Source organism: Megalobrama amblycephala, linkage group LG12 (genome assembly GCF_018812025.1).
Source record: "Megalobrama amblycephala isolate DHTTF-2021 linkage group LG12, ASM1881202v1, whole genome shotgun sequence".
Lineage (NCBI taxonomy): Eukaryota > Metazoa > Chordata > Actinopteri > Cypriniformes > Xenocyprididae > Megalobrama > Megalobrama amblycephala.
In genome coordinates, this window is record NC_063055.1 from 5,176,590 (window position 1) to 5,200,250 (window position 23,661).

At 37.8% G+C, this 23,661-nt stretch overlaps 2 protein-coding genes across 11 annotated transcripts in view; both read left to right on the forward strand.

Moving 5' to 3' along the window:
• The window catches only part of cux2b (cut-like homeobox 2b), a 186,503-nt gene extending 184,411 nt beyond the window's left edge, over positions 1–2,092 (forward strand). Inside the window, exon 22 of one of the 2 annotated variants that reach the window (XM_048209083.1) lies at positions 467–2,092. In XM_048209083.1, coding sequence (XP_048065040.1) covers positions 467–1,190 — 724 coding nt within the window. In that variant the 3' untranslated portion in view covers positions 1,191–2,092. The remainder of the gene's footprint in view (positions 1–466) is intronic. The other variant, XM_048209084.1, reaches the window with a different exon arrangement.
• Positions 2,093–10,826: 8,734 nt separating this feature from the next.
• The window catches only part of mtmr3 (myotubularin related protein 3), a 36,881-nt gene continuing 24,046 nt past the window's right edge, over positions 10,827–23,661 (forward strand). For 4 of the 9 annotated variants that reach the window (XR_007187689.1, XM_048211383.1, XM_048211384.1 and 1 more), the window contains exons 1-5: positions 10,828–10,999; positions 16,213–16,294; positions 18,112–18,190; positions 20,676–20,765; positions 22,136–22,252. Coding sequence is in view for 8 of the 9 variants with exons in the window: in XM_048211383.1 (XP_048067340.1) it covers positions 18,188–18,190; positions 20,676–20,765; positions 22,136–22,252 (210 nt within the window). In the remaining variant the exon portion in view is untranslated. Of the gene's footprint in view, positions 11,000–16,212; positions 16,310–18,111; positions 18,191–20,675; positions 20,766–22,135; positions 22,253–23,661 lie in introns of all 9 variants that reach the window. The other 5 variants (XM_048211379.1, XM_048211381.1, XM_048211385.1 and 2 more) reach the window with 3 other exon arrangements.

Genomic DNA, 23,661 nt, shown 5'->3' on the forward strand with positions numbered 1-23,661 from the left:
TTTTAATATTAACTTTTTTCATTTACCGTTTATCTGGATTCACTGAATTACACATACAATTTACATGCAATTTATTGTTATTTTAGTTTTATTTATATACTGTTATAGTATGTATTCATATTTTGAATTAGCATTTATTTTTATATTTTCATTTTTTTATCTTAGCTGAAGTTTCAGTAATTTCATTTTGTGCTTTTGTCATTTTAATTAGTTTATATATATATATATTTTATATAGCTTTTTTCTATTTTTTGTAACACTAACATTTCTAATTTTCGTTTAAGTTTTTTTCATCAAATTTTTTTCACCTAATATTTATATTTTATTTTATTTCCATTTTAATAATTTTAGTTAAGTTAGCCATGTGACAACAATATAGCTCACTGAAAAAATAAAGGCCGTATTCTGTGCGTTCACGCAGTAAATGTATCTTTATTCTGAGCTTGCTTTACCATCACCTTCTAAGCAGGTCCCGTATGCGACGAGAGGTCCTGATGGAGGGTCTCCAAGACAACGACACGGACGCCGAACACAACAACTACTCCCCCCTGGCCTCCCACAGCCCCGTGTCCGACCGCGACGACAGGAAGCAGCCCTCGGCCGTCCGCAGCCGCCCTCTCAGCACTGTCCCTCGACGCTTCACCGTCAAACAGGAGGCGAACGAGCCGGATGAAGACGAGGAGCTGCGTCTGAGGCAGGCCAAGTGCTTCTCTGTCGGCGTCCAGTTCTCTCAGCTGAAAAGCGACCCGGGCGTCAGGGACGAGGAGCCGGGCCGCAATCAGGGTCTGCTTACCGACGGACCGCAGAGGAACAGCTTGGCGGCGGCGCACGAGGGCGAGGAGCTGGAGAAGTCGCCCGAGGATCCCGTCAGCTTCAAAGCTTCGTCCGAACCGTCCCGGAGCAGCCTGGAGGTGTCGCTCAACTCGCCCTCCGCCGCGTCCTCGCCTGGCCTCATGATGTCCGTGTCCCCCGTCCCGTCCTCTTCCGCCCCCATCTCTCCGTCGCTGCCCAACCTTCCAGCCCCGAGCCATCATCAGCCCACCAACTACGGCCTGGAGTCGCCGTCGCTCAACTCCAAACTCAACAAAAGCACTCAGAGACGCAACGAGAAGATGGCCAACCTCAACAACATCATCCATCGGCTGGAGCGAGCCGCCAACCGGGAGGAAACGCTGGAGTGGGAGTTCTAGAGATAGTTTTAACGTCATCGTACGAGCCGCTCTGACGAAAAAATCTGGCCGTCAGATATTTATAAACACGTTTTAGGTATTTTGATAAAGTAACTTTGAATTCTACGTCACAGCACTAGCTGGTTTTGTTTTAAACAGCGAAGGAGAGAAAAAGTAGCGGTGTCATGAAATGCACACTGACGTCTTGTAGATTGCCACTGGGTGAGATTATTCAAATAAAAGACCTCTGTCTTAAGCCATCAAAAAGCACTACTTATTTAAAAAAAAAAGAAAAAAAAAGAGAGAGACAATGACCAAATTTGCTAATTTTTGAATAGCAGTTTTTCAACTTTTGTCTGTAAGACGGGACACGAAGTCAAGTGACGTGCGACAGCTTCACCTTGACCGAGGGATAGTCCTAAAAGACTCTAAATAGTGAACACTGCATATGTATTTAGTTTCTTGGTGACATGTTTTGGAACTTTTGTTATACAAGCGTACAACGTGTGATTGTGTGTGTTGTAGAAATCGTCTGCAATAGCCTTCTCTGAACAAGATGTAGCATGGAACATAATTTACCCTCTATTTCCTCTCTAGATAGTAACCTGTGATATACTTGAGCGATACTATAAAAAGAGAAAAACGGTAAAAAACAAGAAAAAAGGTAATGTAAAAAAAAAGTCAGTACGACGGTAGATGCATTTTTTATTTCGTGAACGTGTCATTTTTTTTAAAATTTTTTTAATTTTTCTTTGGTTGGATACTTTGAGGTTTTACACCAGGGCTCTTGTGCACAGTTCACACACTGCAAAAAAAAAAAAATGCTTTTCTTACTCTTGTTTTCTAGCACAAATATCTAAACATTATTAAATCAAAATATTTGAGAAGCAAAATGACTTAAGATATTAAAGGGATAGTTCACCCAAAAATTAAAATTATCCTATGATTTACTCACCCTCAAGCCATCCTAGGTGTATATGACTATCTTCTTTCAGATGAACACAATCAGAGTTATATTATAAAATATCCTGGTATTGAATGGGGCTCCTGATTTTGAAGTCCAAAAAGTGCATCCATCCATCATAAAAGATATCCACAGGGGGTTAATGAAGGCCTTCTGAAGCAAAGCGATGCGTTTTTGTAAGAAATATCCACGTTTAAAACTATAAACTAAAATAACTAGCATCGCGTCAGAAGTTACTCTTTTGGCGTAAGTCAATTTGCGTAGGCCGTCTGCCAGAAGCTAGTTATTTTAGTTCCTAAAGATTTCAATATGAATATTTTTCTTACCAAAATGCATCACATCACTTCAGAAGGCCTTTATTAACCCCTGGAGCCATGTGGATATCTTTTATGATGGATGGATGCACTTTTATTCACTATAAAGCTTGAAAGAGCCAGGATATTTTATAATATAACTCAGATTGTGTTCGCCTGAAAGAAGACAGCCGTATGCACCTAGGATGACTTAAGGGAGAGTAAATCATGGGATATGTCTTGTTTACTGAACAATTGCACAAAATTAAGTGAGTTCATGCTTAAAACAAGAAATATCTGTCAGTGGGGTAAGAAAAAGAACCTTATTTTCCCATTGAGTGAAGTTTATTTCTCTAAGGAAGCTTCTTTCCACCATGGAATAAAAAATAATAAAGGTAACTGTGACTTTTTATCTCTCAGTTGAAATTTATACCTCGCAATACCGAGAGTCAGAATTGCAAAATAAAAAGCTTTTTTATTCTGTTTTAAGCACAAACTCTATTAATTTAGATAATTTAAAAACTCCTTCTCCTTAGCCATTTTGCTTCTCAAGTAAATGTATATCGATTTAAGAATGTTTAGATATTTATAGTGGAAAATGAAACAAAAAATACTACGTTTCACACATCATCACACATGTACCTCACTGTCCCGACGAGCTGGTCTCACACAAACACACGGGCCAGTGCACTTCCTGTAACCTCTAACGTTTCGAGCATACTTTTCCGCCCAGAGGTTTAGATATAAATGTAAGATACGTTTCAAAGGAGCCTCAAAGACCACCGACAGAGAGACTGGTGGGGTGGGACGGGGTTTTCACGGGGATTTGTTAGCATGCATACGTTTTAAGCTGATCAGTGATCCAGTCGTGGTCTCGGCTGACGAGAAGAAACACGCCGTACTTGTTTTATCATTCTTCATCCATCTATCCGTCTGTGTTTCCTCCCGCATGAGAGTCGTGGGTCTCTGCAAACTCCCTCCTCCCTCTGAATGGAATAACATGACATCATGATCCTCCTACATGAGGGAACCTGTCCTATTGATGTCACTTCCTGTGGAGAATGACTGTATGTTTATCTATGGCAGTGTAACACTTTACATTCAGATCATTTTATAATTAAGACATTTTCGCAGGGAGTTTAAAATAAATGCACTTAAACTCAAATTATGACATACTGGACATCAGACGAGAATCTGTTTTTAGTGCGCTTTAATTGTGTTTATTTATCATCCGATGAGCACTTGGTGTCATTTGCAGTATTCTAGTGATTTTGATACTTATTTCCAGGTGCTCTTTATACTGCAGGAGATTCGTGGTAATTTTACTTATAATAATAATAATTAAAAATTATTCAAACATGACCCTGGAGCCCGTCAGTCTGGCGCTGGAGAGCAGTAAGGAGAATTATTGAGAATTATTGAATAATTATTATTATTATAAGTAAAATTACCACGAATCTCCTGCAGTATAAAGAGCACCTGGAAATAAGTATCAAAATCACTAGAATACTGCAAATGACACCAAGTGCTCATCGGATGATAAATAAACACAATTAAAGCGCACTAAAAACAGATTCTCGTCTGATGTCCAGTCCAATCCATTATATTATATTATAAGATAACGGCAGAGACACAATATAGTTAGAATCACTTTCACAATGATTTTTTCCAGCTGATGAATGGTAAAAACACTGACAGCCAATCAGAATCCATCCTGCTTTAAAGTGGTAGACACACACTTAGAATAAACAGAATGATATCATGTGTTGGTGTGGATGCTAAAATAGTTATTTTTATAGTTAACATTCTTGCTTTGAACAGGCCTTTAAGAAGTTAAGTCTTATTTTCTGAAAAAAATCATAATTAAGTGAGAAAAATCTGTGTGGGGTAAAAAAACCCCCAACTTAATTCAAAGGGAAATTTGGGTGATTTGTTTCAGTAAACAAGACTTAATCTCTTAAATTTTGCTTATCAAGTAAATGTGTATTGATTTAATAATTTATTATTATTTGTAGACAAAAATACAGAGTAAGAATTTGTTTCTTTTTTACAGTGTATGTAATAATACATGATAAAAACTGATGCAGAATCACTGAAAAACTGAATTGATGTTTGTTCTTTCACCTTTCTTCTCCATTTTCTTGACGTCTCTGAGTTTGTCCACGTTGTGCGGGTCGTTGAGCCACAGCTGCATGCGGACGAACGGCTCCCGACCCTTCAGACTGAGCTTATGCCAGGGCTTTGGTCTGGACAGCAGGTCAGACACTGAACCCTGGGTCAGTCCCAGAATGCTCTCTCCAAACAGACGCTGACCTGCATAAATACATATACAGGTACTGATCTGGCTACAGTCTAGAGCTGTATGATTAATTGTTAAAAGATTATGATCTTGATTCAAACCCCCATGCAAACTTATTCCTAATGATAATGATTCGGCTATGGCAAACACTATGCCAGCGAACATTCAGATCTGCTTTATCACTGCCTCTGACCCAGAGAGAGCAGTTGTCATGTGTAGATATGAAACAGCTTCACAGTCTTTTCAACCACACAGGATCATTATTTATTCATAATTATTCTCAAGTATGCAAATACAGCCGTGAATGCTTCTTCGGCGCATTGCAAGCATGCGGGCGTACCTAAATGTGCTCTAAGTCAGTTTTTCATTTTATTTTATTTTATTTTATTTTGGAATAGCATGCACAATATTTCATGACTATCTGACAGATGAAATCACACCTGTCTCTGTGAGAGAACAAAACTCTGTAGATGATAAAATGGCGTCAGGGAAGCGGCCCGTGATTGTTAGCCAATCAAATGGTCTCTGCCTGTCAATCATTTTACGTGTTCAGGTTGTTTTGAAGAGAGGGCATTAAAGGGTTAGTTCACCCAAAAATGAAAATTCTGACTTCATTTACTCACCCTCAAGTTGCAAGTTGGATGATAAGCAAACAGCTGATGGGCCTCATTGACTTCCATAGTCATTTTTATTTTATTTTTTTCATACTATGGAAGTCGTTGGGTCCCATCAGCTGTTTGGTTACTCACATTCTTCAAAATATCTTCTTTTGTGTTCAACAGAAGAAAGAAATTCATACAGGTTTGGAACAACTTGAGGGTGAATAAGGGTACGTTTACACGACAACGATGTACTAAAAACGGAAAAGATTGTTCTTTGTACAGGTGACAACATTATCAAAACTTTCCCTGTTCACATGGATTTGCGAAAATGTCTTAAAATGCTGTATTACACATGCCAGACAAGTAGTTGGCGATGTCACTTTGTAAAGAAAGACTACATGCCTGCACATATGCATTCTTTTACAGAGCATTAACGTCAAAGGCGCATGCCTATCCACCTTATTTTTATACTTACTTTTATACGTTACTGCACTTCGATATTCTCGTTATTTCCCTATAGTCTCGCACATTCACAGAAAACACGTTGAAAAATAAGGTGCATATGCATGACGTCACCGTTTTCACAGATTTGTGTTTTTGCAGTTTTACGTTTTCAAAAACTTGCACTTTGAAACCCGTTTTCAAAAAAAAAAAACTTTAAAACTTCAAAAAGTTTTCCGTTTTTAGTTGAAAACAGTGTTGTGTAAACAGCCCCTAAATGATGACAGAATTTTCATTTTTGGGTGAACTATCCCTTTAATGCCTGGCATTATCCAAATGCCTGAAATCACTTAAAAAGTTCTTGCAATACTCAAGGGGGCGATAGAGTTTGCTTTAAATCGGTGGTTCTCAACCTTTTTGATTCAAAGGCCCTGCAATGTCAAACACATTTTTCATATATAAGCTAAGATATTTCCTTAAGTCCTTATCAACTTTTGGGAAGTAAGAGAAACAACAAAAACAACAAAAAACTATTTGATATCATATTATTTGTCATAATTATAAACACACCGGTTTGTACAACAAATTGTTTACCGTTTACTGCACTATGTAATTGACAAAATTTCCCTAAAGCAGCTAATGAATCTGAAATCTCACAAATTGACAGAAAATAGCTTGCTTCTGCGATGGAAAATAAGGTGCGTAATGGCCCTTTCGGCCACATTTGAATTTCGTTCTGACACATTTCGCTTGTGTTGATAAAAATACTTGCATCCACATACTTGCGTAGAGTCTGTTTCTGGTCTAAAACTGAATAAGGCCGAATCAAAAGCAGATGTTTGTGGACGAAACACTGAATGCATTTGAAGTCTGAACACAATGACCAAAGCAAAACAAACAGTCTTTCCTATAAAGGACGGCTTGTTTGTTTTGTATAACTTTGCGAACACTGAAACATGCAGCTTTTTAGACCTCACAAACCGTGAAATCGCATAATGCATCAAAGCGCAGATGAATGCTCACGTAGCGTTTGATCAATCCAGATGGTCGTTTTGCTGCTTTTGATTGAAATACTGTTTTTTATTTATTATATTGATGTTCCTTTCCTACTGTATCATGTTTTATACTCGATATTTACAACTCCTCAGTACCACACGGGGAAAATTCACGCAGCACTTAGAAAAAATGTGAAGAATTGAAGAAAGTACAGCAATTATTCTGAATTTGTGTTCTTTGCCTTCATGTCTTGTTGAGGTTGTTAGAAAACACTTGCACATGTCTTAATAGTACTGAGGGTTGGATCTTAAAACATATGTAAATATATATATAAATATTACACATTTACTGAAAAGGATATATCTTAGGTCCTTGACACTAGCGTGCTGATGATATTTAATAGAGTGTACAGTTATATTAACCAAACACATAGAGCCAGGGGTGGTCTGGCAAGCTTGCCCATGTTCTAGAAACTTCTCTCAGGGTAGACTTGCTTCTCTAAGCTTTACAAAACCTGTCAGGTCACACCACTGGTCAACGTTTACTGTTCCTAACCGCCATTTGCTTTTCTTTCCACGTTCTCGACGAATCGCAAATCATTTTTAGTCGACTGATCATGTGATTTGTACATCTGATCAATTGGAAATAAGAATCTCATGTAATTTAAATCATACTCTTGTTATTAATAACAAGCAACCAGACACCAACATCTAAACAAAACAGCTAAAATATGAATGCATCTCATCTGAACTCGTGACTGATGCCTTCAGAAACGATTAGTGCTGTTTTAAATGAAACCTCAACGACTACTTGTTTTTTTTCCCCTCATGTTATTGTTCATGTAATAAAAATTTCCTGCTGACAACAGATTTTATGACCATTCTGAACTGCTTTCATTTTCTGTATGTTTTTAATATTTGTATTTTGCATGCCTTGTTTTATTTGCAAGGATCTGGAATGTTTGAGTGGGTTTTTTTCCCCCAAGAAATTAGCACTTACACATAGTTTCACTTCCTGCAGGTTAGATGATACTGTATTAGGCACTTTCCACGAATACAGTACAATTGGACTTGGTCACAAAATGCATCTTTCTCAAAAACATGCCATTTTTGAGTGTGTCCCTTTAAATGCAAATGAGCTACTGCTCCGGCCCCCTTTCCAGAAGAGGCAGCTTGTGTTTCGGTTGCTCAACAACAACAAAACTGGAGAATGTCACGCAGCCAAAATGAGGATTGTCAGTAACGGTGTTCAGCCTTACATTGTTCAAACCGGAGTCGACACTGATGGAGAGACTCAGGAAGAAGTTACAACTTTTAGAAAGAAACTGGACGTTTCTGAATGGTTAGTGGATAAATTTATGTAGTTGCTGTGGAGTTGATTCAACTCATCGACTAGCATGTGCCGTCATGTTCATCTTTTGTGCAAATCCAGCGTTGAATTGACCCTTGTTTGTGAAGCAGTCCGACGTAAAATGACGGCATGACAACAACACTCTACTACAACAACTCTTCCTCTTCTCTAAAGCAGCCCAACATGGCCTCACCCCCTTATTGTGTGTTCTCGGGGGCGGGGTTTATGTAAATTTTTGGGGTGATGTCAATAACTGGGAAGAAGCTCATTGTAGTCCCTACCAGTCGTTTGTTGTAGTCCTTAAAAAGCAATTTCTAGAAGAAAATATCTCCCTTTGCATTGAACTTTGAGCGTCGTCACTTTGCAGATGTTGTTTATGCTCAAACAGCAACATTACACACTAACTAAAATTAAAAAGTGAAATCATAATCAACCACCCATTTAAAAAATATCACATTTCTATACCCCCTTAAAATGGTCTTTCTCATATCAGAGGTCTTGATCTTCTCATGCAAAAATGTCATAATTCTGACAACATATATATATATATATATATATATATATATATATATATATATATATATATATATATATATATATATATATATATATATGCATGAGAAGATCAAGACCTCTGATATACATACCTCTCTCTATATATATTTGTATTCATATCTCCCGTATTTTGACAACAGAGTTGCAAGACCTCATAAAATAAATATAACTCTAAGAAGCTCATATAAAATGTAGTTTGACCTCCTGAGGATGATTATAAACATTTTATGAAGGTAAAGTGCCTCCTTTGACCAACTATTTGCTGAAAAGGAAAAAAGGCTTCATTTCGTTAAGCGTTTCAGGCCCTGTTTTGTACCGTTTGTGGAAAGTGCCATTCCAGTTTAATAAAATGAGTGGTCATGAGTAACTCGGCCAAAACAAGATTACTTTAATATCTCTGGTGCTTGAGTGTGTTTGTATTTGAATTATCCCAGAGCCCTCGGAAACACTGTTTATTTGAATATTAAAAATTAAAATCTTCCTCACTGAAGAATTAAAAACTGTAAGACTTGAAAACTTAATTGTCAGTTCTGTTTATGATTTAATGTGTGTGTTTGGAGCTTGTACTGTAAATGAGGCTCTGTGTTGAGTATGAGATTGAATTCGACACAAGCGGGAGGCAAAACTCTGTGTTTGGTTGTTCCTCTTTTGCGCAGAAAGACTGTTTTTTTTTTTTTTCCTCCATCCAATGTTTGCGCACATTTCCCATGACCTTATGGCAGAGCACTTAAAGCTTTGGTTGTTAAAGAGAGGACAAATAAATGTCATGTGTCTTTTAATCACATATGTACCAAGTCATTATTGAATACAGTACATCATTGTATAAATTTTTCTTGTCTGTGTGTTTTTTTACACCTCATACTGTATTTTACTAATCAGGATTCAAGTAATGTTCATGGTAAAAGGCTTTACATTAACAAAGCATTGGTAACATTAAAGGGTTAGTTCACCCAAAAATGAAAATTCTGTCATTTATTACTCACGCTCATGCCGTTCCACACCCGTAAGACCTTCGTTAATCTTCTGAATGCAAACTGAGATATTTTTGTTGAAATCCGATGGCTCAGTGAGGCCTCCATAGGGAGCAATGACATTTCCTCTCTCAAGATCCATTAATGTACTAAAAACATATTTAAATAAGTTCATGTGAGTACAGTGGTTCAATATTAATATTATAAAGCGACGAGAATATTTTTGGTGCGCCAAAAAACAAAACAAAATAACGACTTATTTAGTGATGGCCGATTTCAAAACACTGCTTCAGGAAGCATCGGAGCATGAATCAGTGTATCAAATCATGATTTGGATTGCGTGCCAAACCACCAAACTGCTGAAATCACGTGACTTTGGCTCTCCGAATCATGATTCGATACACTGATTCATGCTCCGATGCTTCCTGAAGCAGTGTTTTGTAATCGGCCATCACTATATAAGTCGTTAATTCGTTTTTTTTGGTGCACCAAAAATATTCTCGTCGCTTTATATAAATTTTATGATTTATTGTCATTGCTCCCTGTGCAGGCCTCACTGAACCATCGGATTTTCAACAAAAATATCTTAATTTATGTTCCGAAGATCAACGAAGGTCTTACGGGTGTAAAACGGCACGATGGTGAGTAATAAATGACAGAAAAAAATTATTTTGGGGTGAACTAACTCTTTAAATTACAGACACATTCACAAACAAGTCCAGTTGCATAAATGCCATTCCATGAATTTTTACCATTTAAAATTAGCTGGGAAAAAAAAAAAATATTAAATTGCCAGCAGATTAATATACTCAAATTGGTGCAAAATAAACAGAAGGTTCTCTGTGACATCTTTTGGTAGGTATACAGAAAGAAGCCGATTCAAAATAATCCTGAAAAATATTCCCTGGATTTGTGACAACTAGCCCCGGTCTTCCCAGTGAAGTTCAAATCAACTTGTTTTCTTAATTCACTCTCATTTAAAGTCAGTTTGATTTGCGGCGGTTTAAACATACTTGAATACAAACATGTTCTGTGCCAAATTCATGTCTCCGTTGTCTGTAATAATTTATTTATTCATCTATACTCATTCATTGGCTACAACAACCGGTTACGACACCAACTTCAAAGCGTATTTACATATCCGCCCCTCCCCCACAACACGTTCGAACGTGTTGACGCAATCTGCGTCATGACGCACTGACGTCGGTGAGGCTGCGATGACGACGGGATTCCACAGTGGGACGGGCCGACTCTGCAAATGGCTACGAGGTGCAATTTGTCGATTTCTTCATCGTTAATCTCCTCTCCTGCGACTCGGAAGAAAGCGTATACCCGCTCTGCCTCGCAGGCTGCCCTCAGGTGAGTGAGTTGAGTGGTTTTGGCCCGGGATGCGGGTGTTTTTTGGTGTGTTTTGAGGCCTTATCTGAGGGGTCCGCCCTCCGCTCGCGACAACAACAACAACAGACACCGAAACGGGCCTCGGCTGAGGAGTAATGTCAAAAACGCCTCACATGAGCAGTGAAACATCACCGCAGTTTTGAGTGTTGTGCTATTTACTTGGTTTAATATACATTTGACCGCTGACGGGGTAGAAGTGCGGCCTTTTAGCTCAGTTTTTGTCGGTTACTTCGCTCACACTCCAGTCAGTGAAACAGCCGCCGCGCGACTGACTGACTGACAGACCGAGCGCGAGCGCCTTACAACAGTTCACCATGGTAACCAGCTTTACGCAATTAGTATTGCCACGATTGTCAAGAAAAAGAAAAGAAACGGATGTAAAACACTTACTGTAGTAGTGAGGTGAAAACTATGGTTTCCATGTTATAGCGACTCAAACAAAGCATTAGAATTAGAATACATCATAATGCATTATTTTCTGGTCTTTTTATGACAATGGTTTTACTTTTGTAGCAATAACTGTTATGTTGTCAGCATAATAACAGATACCACTGTTGTTGTTGTTGTTGTTGTTACTACAGTATATGTTCTGAAAGCTTCACTTTTTGGAGGAGATCCTGTAATTATTATGAGGTCAGATGGAGCAATAACTGTAATAATTATGGTATTTTGGTGGAGACTGATTACTATGGCATCATGACAATGATGCTTAATGTTTCACCATAACATATCAGTAATACTCATTTAATAAATTATGACATCTCATTCATGCATGAAGCCTTTAGTAGACAGTTTTACCGCAGTAATAACAACAACTGTCATGGAGACCATAGTTTCCAGCAAACTGAATGGGATTTTTAATTCCTGTTGCACTCTATACCCAGTGAACACAGTTTTACTGCAGTAACTAAGGTATTCTGTGGTTGCCATGGTAATTTTCAGTAAGGCTTGCTGCAGAGAGGCATGTGTTGGGTTTGTTTGTGTTTCTGTCAGATCCTCGTGGTGCTGGTAGATGATCCTTTGGCTCTCCTGCTCATGTTTTGGTGTTGGGTTTCTCATGTGTGGTCGATCTGACTCATGGTGTGACTTTGGAATGAAATGCATCTGGTTAAAAGTCAACTCAGCCTGCTGAATGAGCAGGAATGCATGATAAAACCTGAATGATTGTGTGGTTGCAGTCACCGACTCAGTGACTCGATCAATAGTAAACCAGAGTGACAGGAGGGCGAGTGGTTGAGTTTATGAATGAACTCCAGCAATGCTGAGAGAGAGATAATGATAAACATCTGTTTCTGCAGTTGATTTAGAGCTCAGCACACCCACAAAGTATCTGGACAATTACGCCATCCTAAAAGATGCCTGAATGCCATTCCTTCTGCTGCAGAAGCTTTCACTCAGCTTCACTTTTTTTCATCAGTTTTGAAGTCTCAATCTTTGGTGATTTGGTGTCCTAGCAAAGAATGGACATGTTCCACTAAAGGGTTGTCAATTCAAAATCATTATGCATTCATTCAGGCATTTTAAGTGTCCAAATACTGATTGGGCCATTGTATATTTTCCCGTCTGTGTTGCTGCAAGTTGTGTTTATTTCCCTCCTCTGCTGAATCTCCAGCACCACCGCAAATGAAATCATACTTTATGAAAGTTGCTAAGTTTTGAGTTTGAAATGAATGTGATGAAAGAAAAATGGAGTGTACCACAAAATAATGACACTAAGAAATGGCTCTAGTTGCTATTATTATTTTATAGATATCCTCACAGACTGCATGCAAAAAATAAATTTTTTAATTTATTTATTTATTAAAAATATGACAATTCCAGTCAAATTATAAATGTGTTTATTATGTGTTTATGTGTTTGTTTATGTGCACTATGATATTAAAATGGGACAATAAGGAGTGTATTTTGCTTTAACAGTGTAAGGTAGCTGTCGGTTGGTGTTTTTTAGTAAAATGAAACCGAATCATTCCCAACGGTGGTTCAGGAATGAGAACACACAAAGCAGATCGACCTTTGGGACAGTAAGAGCGACACCTGAGATGGACAGAAAAAATACTGAATGATTCTTCTGTCCACCTGCACTCAGTTGACCTAAATTGAAGTGGAGAATTCTCCAGAAAGCCGGTGTTTCTGAATACACTGATATGGGGCCTGAAACAATGCTTTTGGATATGGGCCAGTATGGAAATGGTTTGGCAATGCTCAAAACTAAAAACTAACCCTAACAGACTTGTTGAACAGTTCGCATGTACTCATGTAATCTAGGGCTGGGTATCAATGCAGATGTCCCGATTCAGTTCGATTCCGATTCACAAGATCTCGATTTGATTTGATTCGCAGTTTACAATTCGATCCATCCAATGAATTCAGTGATTCAATTTTCACTGGCCCCACCACAAAAAAATGATAATAAATGAATAAAATAGTTAATATTTTTGTTGTTTTTGACACATGTATCCCTGTATTGTAATAAAAAAGTTCATTTTAGATACCAGTGAAATTTAACAATTCTTAATTCCAATTTAAATACCAAAGATAATCAGTGCTTTTAAGGTTTTTCTGGTAGATCTAACAGTAGTTTTCAGGTACAGAAATTGAATAATGTAATCAAATGTAAAATAACACTGCATATAATTTTCACTGCACAAATTAAAGGATAATCCTTATTAAAGTTACAAAAAAGTTAATCAGTGAAAAGCAGTGAGTGATTTTTTTGTTGTTGTCATATGTAGTTTGATTAACATTAAAAACATAGACAGCAGCAGGAATATTAGGCTGCTGTCACTTTAAGAGCAGCACGGATCCGATATAATAATACACGTGTTGTCTTTCTCTACTGTTTACTAGGATACTCACCAATGTGGCCATTTTGAGATAAATTTGTGTGAATTTGTCCGTTTAAGCGCAAGGAGACGTGAAAGGGGAATTCATTTTATTATTTGCAGCTTTCTGTGTGTGCTTCGGATGTGCGCACACAAAACTTCTCACAGTGTGCAACCTCTTGTGCTTCAATGTTTAAATTGGCAAGGCTTGAAAACACTTGCAAATGATAAACTTTTGTGACCATGCAGCACTGGCCCGATCGGGACAGTGACAGTTCCTTCAGTTGTCTCGAACATCTTTCAAGCCGAAAGGCGCATCTCCCCGCCATCGCGCAAGGTCAATAAGAGAATGACATCTAGTGGAGAACACTAGTAATAAGATTATCGTCAAAATATAAAGATACTATGTTCGGTGTTTGCTGAAATAAATATGGAAAAAAGATCAATTTGTGACTTTTGTGAATCAATATCGAATCGACCAATTTTTTTTTTTTTTTTTTTTTTTTGCCCAGGCCTAATGTAATTCCACATTGTCAACAGTCATTTGTTCAGATCATGAGACTGAAGTACAGTTGTAAAACACTGAAAGGGCCAATCAGTTTGAAGACGGACCCATCGGCTGTAGTAAACATGAGCGTTTGCCTGTTAAAGATATGTTTTATCAGTAGTTTCCAGACGGCTTCAATATGGCCTCCACTGAAAGCGTGTGTTTGAATGTTTTTGCGTAGGGATGCTGTTGCCCTCTGGCCATCAACCAACTAAACTCATACCATATGACTCTCAGGAGACACACAGGGTCACTGAAATTGTCTCATCCATGACACGGGTTACTGCTGCTCTGTTTAGTCTATGACAACTTGGGTTTTGTTATCTTCTGCGGAACAGTATCATCTCATTCTTTATGCATCTTTAGTTAGATCTTCAGAGATGGCTTTCATAGGAAGGGTAGTAAAAACCGGTTGGTGTTGCAGGTTGATACACTTCCAGAGAAGAGAAATCAATAACATAATGGTGTTTCTTCATGTGTGTTTTAGGTACATTAACTACTGGGGTATTTGTTCTTATCACAGAGTTTTTCTTGTTTTCTTCCAAGCAAACTTTGATATTACAGTTTTTTGGAATAAGAAATTTTGTGGCTGTTTCATGTCTAGTTTTGAGCTCATCCATATGCTAGTGTTCTCTTAAAAGAAATTAACTTTTTGCCGGTCAATAAGTGGTATGCTATATCTTTGAAAAGCCTTTGTGTCAATCAGTTGTAGGGTTTGGTATCTTTTGAATTTTAATGATTCTTCTTATCGATTCCAATTCTTATTGATTCCTAATTTTGATTCAAATAAGGTTAAATCTTAGATATCATTCAGTCTTATTGCAAAACATTTCATTGTAGCTGAATATCATGAAAAAAATCAACAGGCTAAAGAACACTTACACAATGAACTTTTGCCTATGGTTTAAAAATACTGTAGCAAAAACAACTAACCCAAATACATTTCAATCATTATTAAAGACAAGTAAACAGTAATTAAAAAAAGAACAAATAAACAAATTAGCATTCGCACAAATAAATACAACTAAACAAAGATTGAATGATTGAAATAGTGTTTTAAGATTTTTAGGTGTTCAGATACAGAAACTGTAATCAAATGTAAAATAACATTACATTTTATAAATAAAATACATTAAAAATATAGTAACAAAATGTATTCAGTCAAGAACAGTGAGTGAATTTTTCATAACCGACTGTTTGAGGATATTTTGACGCATTTTTTGTGTGAATTTGTCCATTCAAGTGCAAAAAGATGTGGAAGAGGACTCAGTATTGCACACTATTCAGTATGAGAGGCGGAGGATAGATGGATAGATAGATAGCACAGAAAACAGCTTCTTCTTGCGCTTGAATGGTTTAAAGTCATATTAAAATGCACATAAAGGAATCAATAAGAGGAATAGAAATGTTAATTTTATAACAAGTATTCGATTCCTGACCTTAAACATCCGATTTCAGAATTTGAATCGATTTTCGATTCTCAACCCTAATCAGTTGTGATTAAGCAGCCTGAAATAATCGGCAATAAACCTTCTGTTCCTGATGAGTATATTGACTCTGGAGATGAATGGCTGTGTACATTGTGGTTTTCAGAGATCTTGACTCAACCACATGCTTCACTGACTTGATTTCACCCTACAAGCATGCATGAACGGCTCTGCCCACCTTTGCCCACAGAGTACCTGCTGTGAAAAGCGTGAAAAGCTGTATTGTCAGAGATGTTATGCAATGTTTGTTTGGAATGGAGAGTGATGGTTGAAAAGTTATGGTCTCATGTTTTTTTTTTTCATCTCCCCTCTCCCCAGGTTTCAATGTCATAACACTGAGTGACGGCACCAGCGTGGGATCGTCCAAAACAAACCTCACCTCATTGTTTTTAGCAGTTTGGTAAGATTCTAGTGGGTGTGTATGAATTAGGGATTGGTGTTTTTTGCATTTTGAGTATGTCTGGTATACATCTCAGTATTTATTTATTTCCTCTGAAATAGCTTCTTGGGAAACCATAATTTCAACCAAACAGCCATTATTGCTAGGTAGATTCAAATGTTTTAGGGAAAGGAGTAAAATGGTCTAAAAATCTAGTGAAAAATAATTAAGCCATGTTTTTCAGTAAATTAACACTAGAAATAATTCAATCATATTCTTTTATATACACCAATATACGTAATAAGTAAATAGTATATCTACTAGGGGTCGACCGATATGTGTTTTTCAGGGCCGATGCCGATACCGATTATTACAGATGAAGTAGACCGATAACCAATATTTTGAACCAATATGCTTGGTGTAAAAATGAAAATTAATGTCAAAATTAAGAATAACAATGGCTCTGACATAAACTTTCTTTAAATGCTTTTAAATATATATTTTATTCTGAGAACTGTTAATAATATTAATAATAAAAATAATCCAATATATGTATAACTGTATAGATTAATCCTTATTAAAGATTTTCTTTTGTTGTTTGATTGTGACAGGCAATAGTAGACAGTAGCAGGTTTAAAGGCAAAGATCTATAGCAATATAGTACTGTGCTTACGTGTATACTCGCCAGGATGGGCATTTTAACATTTCCATTTAGTCACGAAAAATAACTCAATCTGACATTTGTTGTGAGCAGTTTGAAAGGCGGCTATGTCCTGTGTGCGCGTGCATTGGCTGAGAGCGCGCTGACAGAAGACCGTCTCTTAAGAGCTCGCGAGTACTTTATGCTTTAAAATGGCTTGTATTTTTGAATTGGCATGACTTAAAATGACGTGCAAGTTCCAATTCCGTCAACTGTCAGAAAAGCGTGCTAATATTGCAGCGTACGGCTCGCTTGCAGAGCAAACTCAATGTGGATACTATGGATGTGAAGTCATTTGCGCATTTTGAGAGAGAGGGAGACTCTGTACCGCTGAATCACTCAAACTGTTTGTGAAACTAGTTATTTAAAGTTTTAAAATAACTGAGCTGCTCTGATAATCTGTTTGGATTCAATCTACATGCTACAGTGCATAAATGTTTGGAATTTCCCGCTTAATTATCGAGAAACCTGTGGGAATGTGTAGAATTATGCGCGATCCCTTGATTATATTGAGGTGTTTTACAACTTCATTATAGTGGATTGTGATTTATTGCAACTTCAGCAACGTCTGCTCTTGCCTTACATTTGAGAGACAACTGATGCGTGATCACTGAAGCAACTCCAGTTAGCAAGTGCTTTCAGTGTGTGAGTGCAAATCTTTCCGTGTCTTTAGCCTTCCTCACTGATTGGCCAGACTCACGACTCCCAACAAATCAGATGGGTGGTGGGTGGAGCTTGCTCTAGGCCACAGAGTGGTGCGTTCAGACAGAGGTGGCTGCATCAGAGCCAAATAGCGCATTTACAAATTAAATTATTTTATCGGCAAATTGGTTTTGAAAATGACAGATGACCATAAAAATGCTTAATATCGGTGCCGATAACTGGTCCACCCCTAATATCTACCCACATGTATATTGTACTAAAATATTAATACATGAAAAATGCCTCATGGAGACCATGAGCATTTTGAGTGAGGATGCAAACACGTTTTTAAATCAAAATTTTGGACTGATTCATTGACATTCACATTTTGAACTGATCGAGAAATTAAATACATGGCATAGTAGACAAATTAAAAGTAAATTCAAAACATTACGATATTCACAATGTTGTTCTTTTTTTTTTTTTCTTCGTACAGACTGAAGTCTGCGAGAGAGAGCGGACGAGAGGTAGAAGACACGACAGTGTTGCACCCGCACTCCTTCACCGGGGCTATGGTAAACAAACACCACTAACATCTCTCTTTTTCCCTGCGCTTGACTCCCAGGCATTGGTTCAAATGCTGAATCGGAAACTGCTCATTGATTTCTCAGGCTTTTAATCAGCTGAAATGAACGCCACTCAGACAGTGTCAAAGTCCCCTCCTGACTGCTGTCTCAGCGCAGATCAATGCCCTCTTTAGACAGACAGACAGAGGATGAATGGATAGATGTGTGCTAGTGTCATCAGCGTGTGCTGCTCGTTATGAAACCGTTCCGGCTTTAAATTCTGATGGGATGAAATACGTTCACAGCTGTTAGACGCATTAAGATAGATGATAGTTGCATCATCTGTGAACAGCAATTGATTTCTATATTAATACACATTGTATTAGTTGCTTGGCAACTGTAAACATCCTACAGTTTGTATTATGAATGAATGAATACATGTATTATTGAACATTTGACTTTTATGTCATATTGCTCTTGCAGTTGCAAGAGTTCTAAATTACAGTAATTTTACCATTGTTAAGGGATATTATCCACTCTGCTGCATGTCATAACTAACAACACCCCTTAAACAAGGTAAAATAACTGTAACTGAAAGCTAAGCTTTATTATGAACCTTTCATTTTGAGAGAATCCAACAGAGGCATCATTTACTGTGTTGTTTATGTTTGAGTCTGTATATGTCTGTGTTCAGTGAAGTGTACGTCATGTTCTTGTTTGCTGAACTGTCAGACAGTTTAACAAATGCCTTCGTTCTATGTGCGAATTCTGATGGATGTGTTTGTTTACACATTCTTAATGAGTTATGCACTTTATTGTTTGTTTGCTATTCTGCCCGTCTGTGCCCTGTAATTCTCTGTCTGGTTCTTTGCCTGTGCCCACAGTGGGCCGCCCCGGGCCCAGCCCCTCTAGTGTGTTTACTGAGCCGTGCTGATGGCCATTGTCAGCGCTACACACAGACGCCAATGCTGCTGATCCAGCAAACACACACACACACACACACACAGATGGATGGATGGATGGGTGGATGGATGGATGGAACATTAGATAGATAGATAGATAGATAGATAGATAGATAGATAGATAGATAGATAGATAGATAGATAGATAGATAGATAGATAGATAGATAGATAGATAGATAGATAGATAGATAGATAGATAGATAGATAGATAGATAGATAGATAGATAGATAGATAGAGGGTACATAGTTTATACAAAACCACACCTCTTTGGTGCACATCTCATTCAGTACACTCCTGTCTTTGACTGGGCAGCATTTTATGGCACAACCAGATCGCTCTGTCTTTGAGGACTCCTGTGTTTGAGCTAGACAACATGGCGACACAGCTGCCCTCTCTCACAGAGACTCTCCTATTTGTGGAAACTGAGTCCAAACATTCTCTGCCAATCTGAACTCTCAAGGCTACCGCGGACCGTAGCCTCTCATTCCTGCATACAGAAGTGAATGGAACGACTTATGCCCTGCTCATCGCTGTCATGAATCATGAAGCTCTTGCTGAACGCAGGACACAACTCTAATAATATGTTTTGCACTGAAATTACATTTAGACACTTATGTATTAAGGTTGCAGTTTTTATTTGTTTAATGTTTTTGGTTACTACGTAATTCCCATACTTTCTCTTGTTACTTCATTATTTTGATGACTTTACTATTAATCTGAATAAGTAGACGTGTCCAAACCTTTCACTGGCATTGCATGTTTAAGCGTCTGTCTCTGGCGTCTGTGTGAGTGATAGTAGTGGCCATGATTTACTATAACCCTGTTCTGTGAGAGTCTTAAGTAAAGCCGGCTACTGTATCGGTTACAGGAGTGCCTGTTATATCAGAAATAGCTAACGTGACCTCAGAGCAGGAAGTCCTGGCAAACTACTTTTGCCATTACAAATGTTTTGCTGCTCTGAAGCCCAGCCAAAAATGGTATTGGTTTAAGAAATGCTATGATGACTCTGTCCCCAGTTTAGCTTAGATAATCACTCGTTTAATCAGAGGTTTAGTCATGAACAATGTTTTATCCATAGAACAGTTTGGCTTTTGGTCCCCGGGAGTGATAAGGCTGGAAAAGGAGTTTGTACATTTATAACTTGTGATGTCAAATGTTTAGCCATTGATAAAGAGGCTCCCACACTCTTCTATTGTTGCAGCAAAAGAAAAATGATGTGTAGAGTAGAGTGAATAATGAAAACCTGTCTGGGTCATATCTGAAAAAAAGAATAAATGTAGTTTATGTAAATATAAATGTAATTTATGAGTTCAGCATTTATTATATAATATATTATATTAATATATATTATTTTCATTACAATTGGCACATTTCCCTGCCAATTTATATATATATATATATATATATATATATATATATATATATATATATATATATATATATATTAAATTTTTTAGCTACATTATTCCTGATGGTATTTCACAATAGAGTATAATGCAGTACGTTTCTTATCCATATTCTGCTTGACAGGAGGAGGAGGGGCAGCAGAGTTTGGAGTGCATCCAGGCCAATCAGATCTTCCCTCGCAAGCCCCCTGTCCTGGAGGAAGATGATCTTCAGGTAAGCGGAGATCAAGACCCCTGCCAAGATGAATGATGTTTATTAGGGTGTAGTGGGACCATTAATATAACTATTATTTGATTCTGACCAAGAGAGGAAATTTACAGGTGAAGTATATAACCCAGTCTATTGTTCATTGACTACTAATAGTAAGCCATTCATGGATTTATCTCCCCCAAAAGTGTAAACATTGATCCCCCAGACACCATCAGAACATTAAGAGCGGTCCGCTCAGATCCGTCAATCTCTTTCCAGCTCAACCTATAGTAACAGCTTGGGGCGTGGCTACTGTAGCAGGCGGAGCCAGAGAGTGTTTATCCGCTGTGGAACCATGGCTGATGCATTACAAGCTGAAAAGACATTCAGTTTTGGTTACAGGAGTGCAAGCCAAATTTTGCATTTAGATTTTCAAAGATTAAATGGGTTATTGTGACACGGTTGCACTACAATGTACGCTTCACTACAACATTATCATGCACTCGTCCAGAAAGACAAATGTTTCCATTTATAAGGTTTACTTTGATGTGTCCAGTTTGAACGGCATCAAATATCTGTTGCACGTTGTTAAAAAATGCAGCCGGTGCAAATACGTTGGGTGGGTTTATTATAAGCAAGACACTCATGTTCACTCTACACAGAGTGTTATTAGCCTACTCAATTGCTTACTCGTGACACATCGTAACACAGCTAAAAGTATTCCTAATATGTTGGACCTTTTATTGCAAATAGCCTACATTTACCTGTTGAAACATGCCTTCACAAGCGCCTGTAAGAGCTGTATTTGTGATGTTTGAGTTGGGGGAGGCGCAAAGGGGCATTTGCAAAATATGCTGTATTTTTGTAATTCCGCTAGGTGCCTTTAGTGTCAGAGAAACTACTGTACATTCTTCACCTTTAATCCCTGCTTCAAAAACTATTGAGCTGTCTACCTAGGCAACAATTTTTGGCATCATGAATGCTCTTGTGATGTGTAGCCTGTCCCAAATATTAGGCAGTAAAATTATCTTTTTTTGGTCAAAATCTAAGACTGCATTACTTTTATCTCTTAGAATGAATTGCAACAAGCATTGTGACACTTGTCACCCATGACTGACTGTTAACAGCGTTTCAAATCATTTAATTATGAGGTACAATTTTTGTTTTGATGATGTGTAGACCATAGAAAGCGAGAGAGCTCACTAGGTTTTGAAACAGCCTTTGTTTTTAGCACCCCTGACAGGAAGACACATGAATGGTATTTTTCTCCTCAAAGTGTTGAGTTTGTAAATACCTCATATTTTTGGCAAGCATTTATAAATATCAATAAATAATTGCTCTGGTCTTATGTTAACATGTTGGAAAGACGTTTCTGATATTATCATCTGTTGTAGGTGCCCTTCCCAGAGCTGCATGGAGAGTTTACGGAGTACGTGGGCAGGGCGGAAGATGCCGTCATCGCCATGTCCAGCTACCGCCTGCACATCAAGTTCAAAGAGTCTGTTGTTAATGTGAGTGTGATTTTTTTTTTTTTTTTTTTTTTTTTTTTTTTTTTTAAATGTGCTTTTTATTACCAGATCTACTTGAACTACAAATAGATGTTTTAATAGTCTGTAGCTAAGGATACGAGTCTGGGAAGTATTTATTATTTTTTTTTAAACTTTTACTGAGCTGTTGTTGCCAGAGTTTGCTAAACACAAATATATGAGCTCTTTGTCCTTCGCAGAATATAATAAAACTTACTTGGCAGAGATAATAAAACAAGCAGAAATGAACAATTTACATCTCTAAGCAATTGAAGTGGAATAAACAGATCTTCTGCATCTGAACCAAATCAAACAAAACTGAGCAATGTTTGCATTTCGGGCCTTTTCTCATTTGGTCTTCTTGTAATTCAGCTGGTTTTTATAAGTACATCTGACTTCAAAACTTGAATGTGGCCCAAATATGATTTTTTTCCCCCATGCAACACAGCATTGTTTTGTGTATATTTGACAGTGTGAATGGCAAAAATCACACCAAATCTCTTCAGTTCAATCTGGGGCACATTAATATGTGGAAATATATTGGGTTCATATTTTTTGCAGTGTGACTCTTATGTTTTCACCCTCAGCTCAGCGTTTCTTGAGTGAAACTCTGTTGTGCTGTAGTGGATGTATGGCGTACGATATAACTAGCCCAGTGGTCACTGAAAAACACTTTTATGTGGTGCATGGCATGCTGCTAAATTTAGAGCCCACAGATGAAGTGAAGGGTATGTAGGGACAGAGAGCCACAGTTACATCAGCCACTCTAACACTGGCCAGTGGCTGCAGTCACCCTGTATGTGTATCGAACAGGTCTGTCTTTATTAGCTCTTCTCTTTCACTGTTTCTTCCCGGGTCTGTTGCCATGGTTGCAGTGGCTTTTTGATTGGGATCGTCCACCCCCATCCTTTCAACATGGCACTATATTAAGGCTCTGGTTACATACTAATAATCTGCTCTGCTATACCTCTCTACCTCTCATAGACCAGCAGTCACGATCCAGAAACCTGCTTATTCCAGTGTAGCACACAGAGCTGCCTGTTACTGAACTACTGCTGGAATGGTCCGCAAGAGGAGTGATGGAGTATTTTGGGTTAAATGCAGAAAATGTTCTGGCATTCTGTCATAAGTTAGTAAATATGCACATAAATGGCATTTACAGTAATGCACTTACAATGGCAGTCTATGGGGACAGTGTACTAGATGGTTTAAAAGCAGAAATGCGCTGCTCATTTTTGTTAAAGTGCTTACATTGAAGATGAAGTGTGTAATTTATGTGCCACTAATATGATTTCAATAGTTTTTTTTTTTTCCAAACACTCCACTCCACCCCAAACCATTTTACATTAGGGTCCTGATCTCTGTTGGGGTTCATTTTGCAATAATGACAGTCT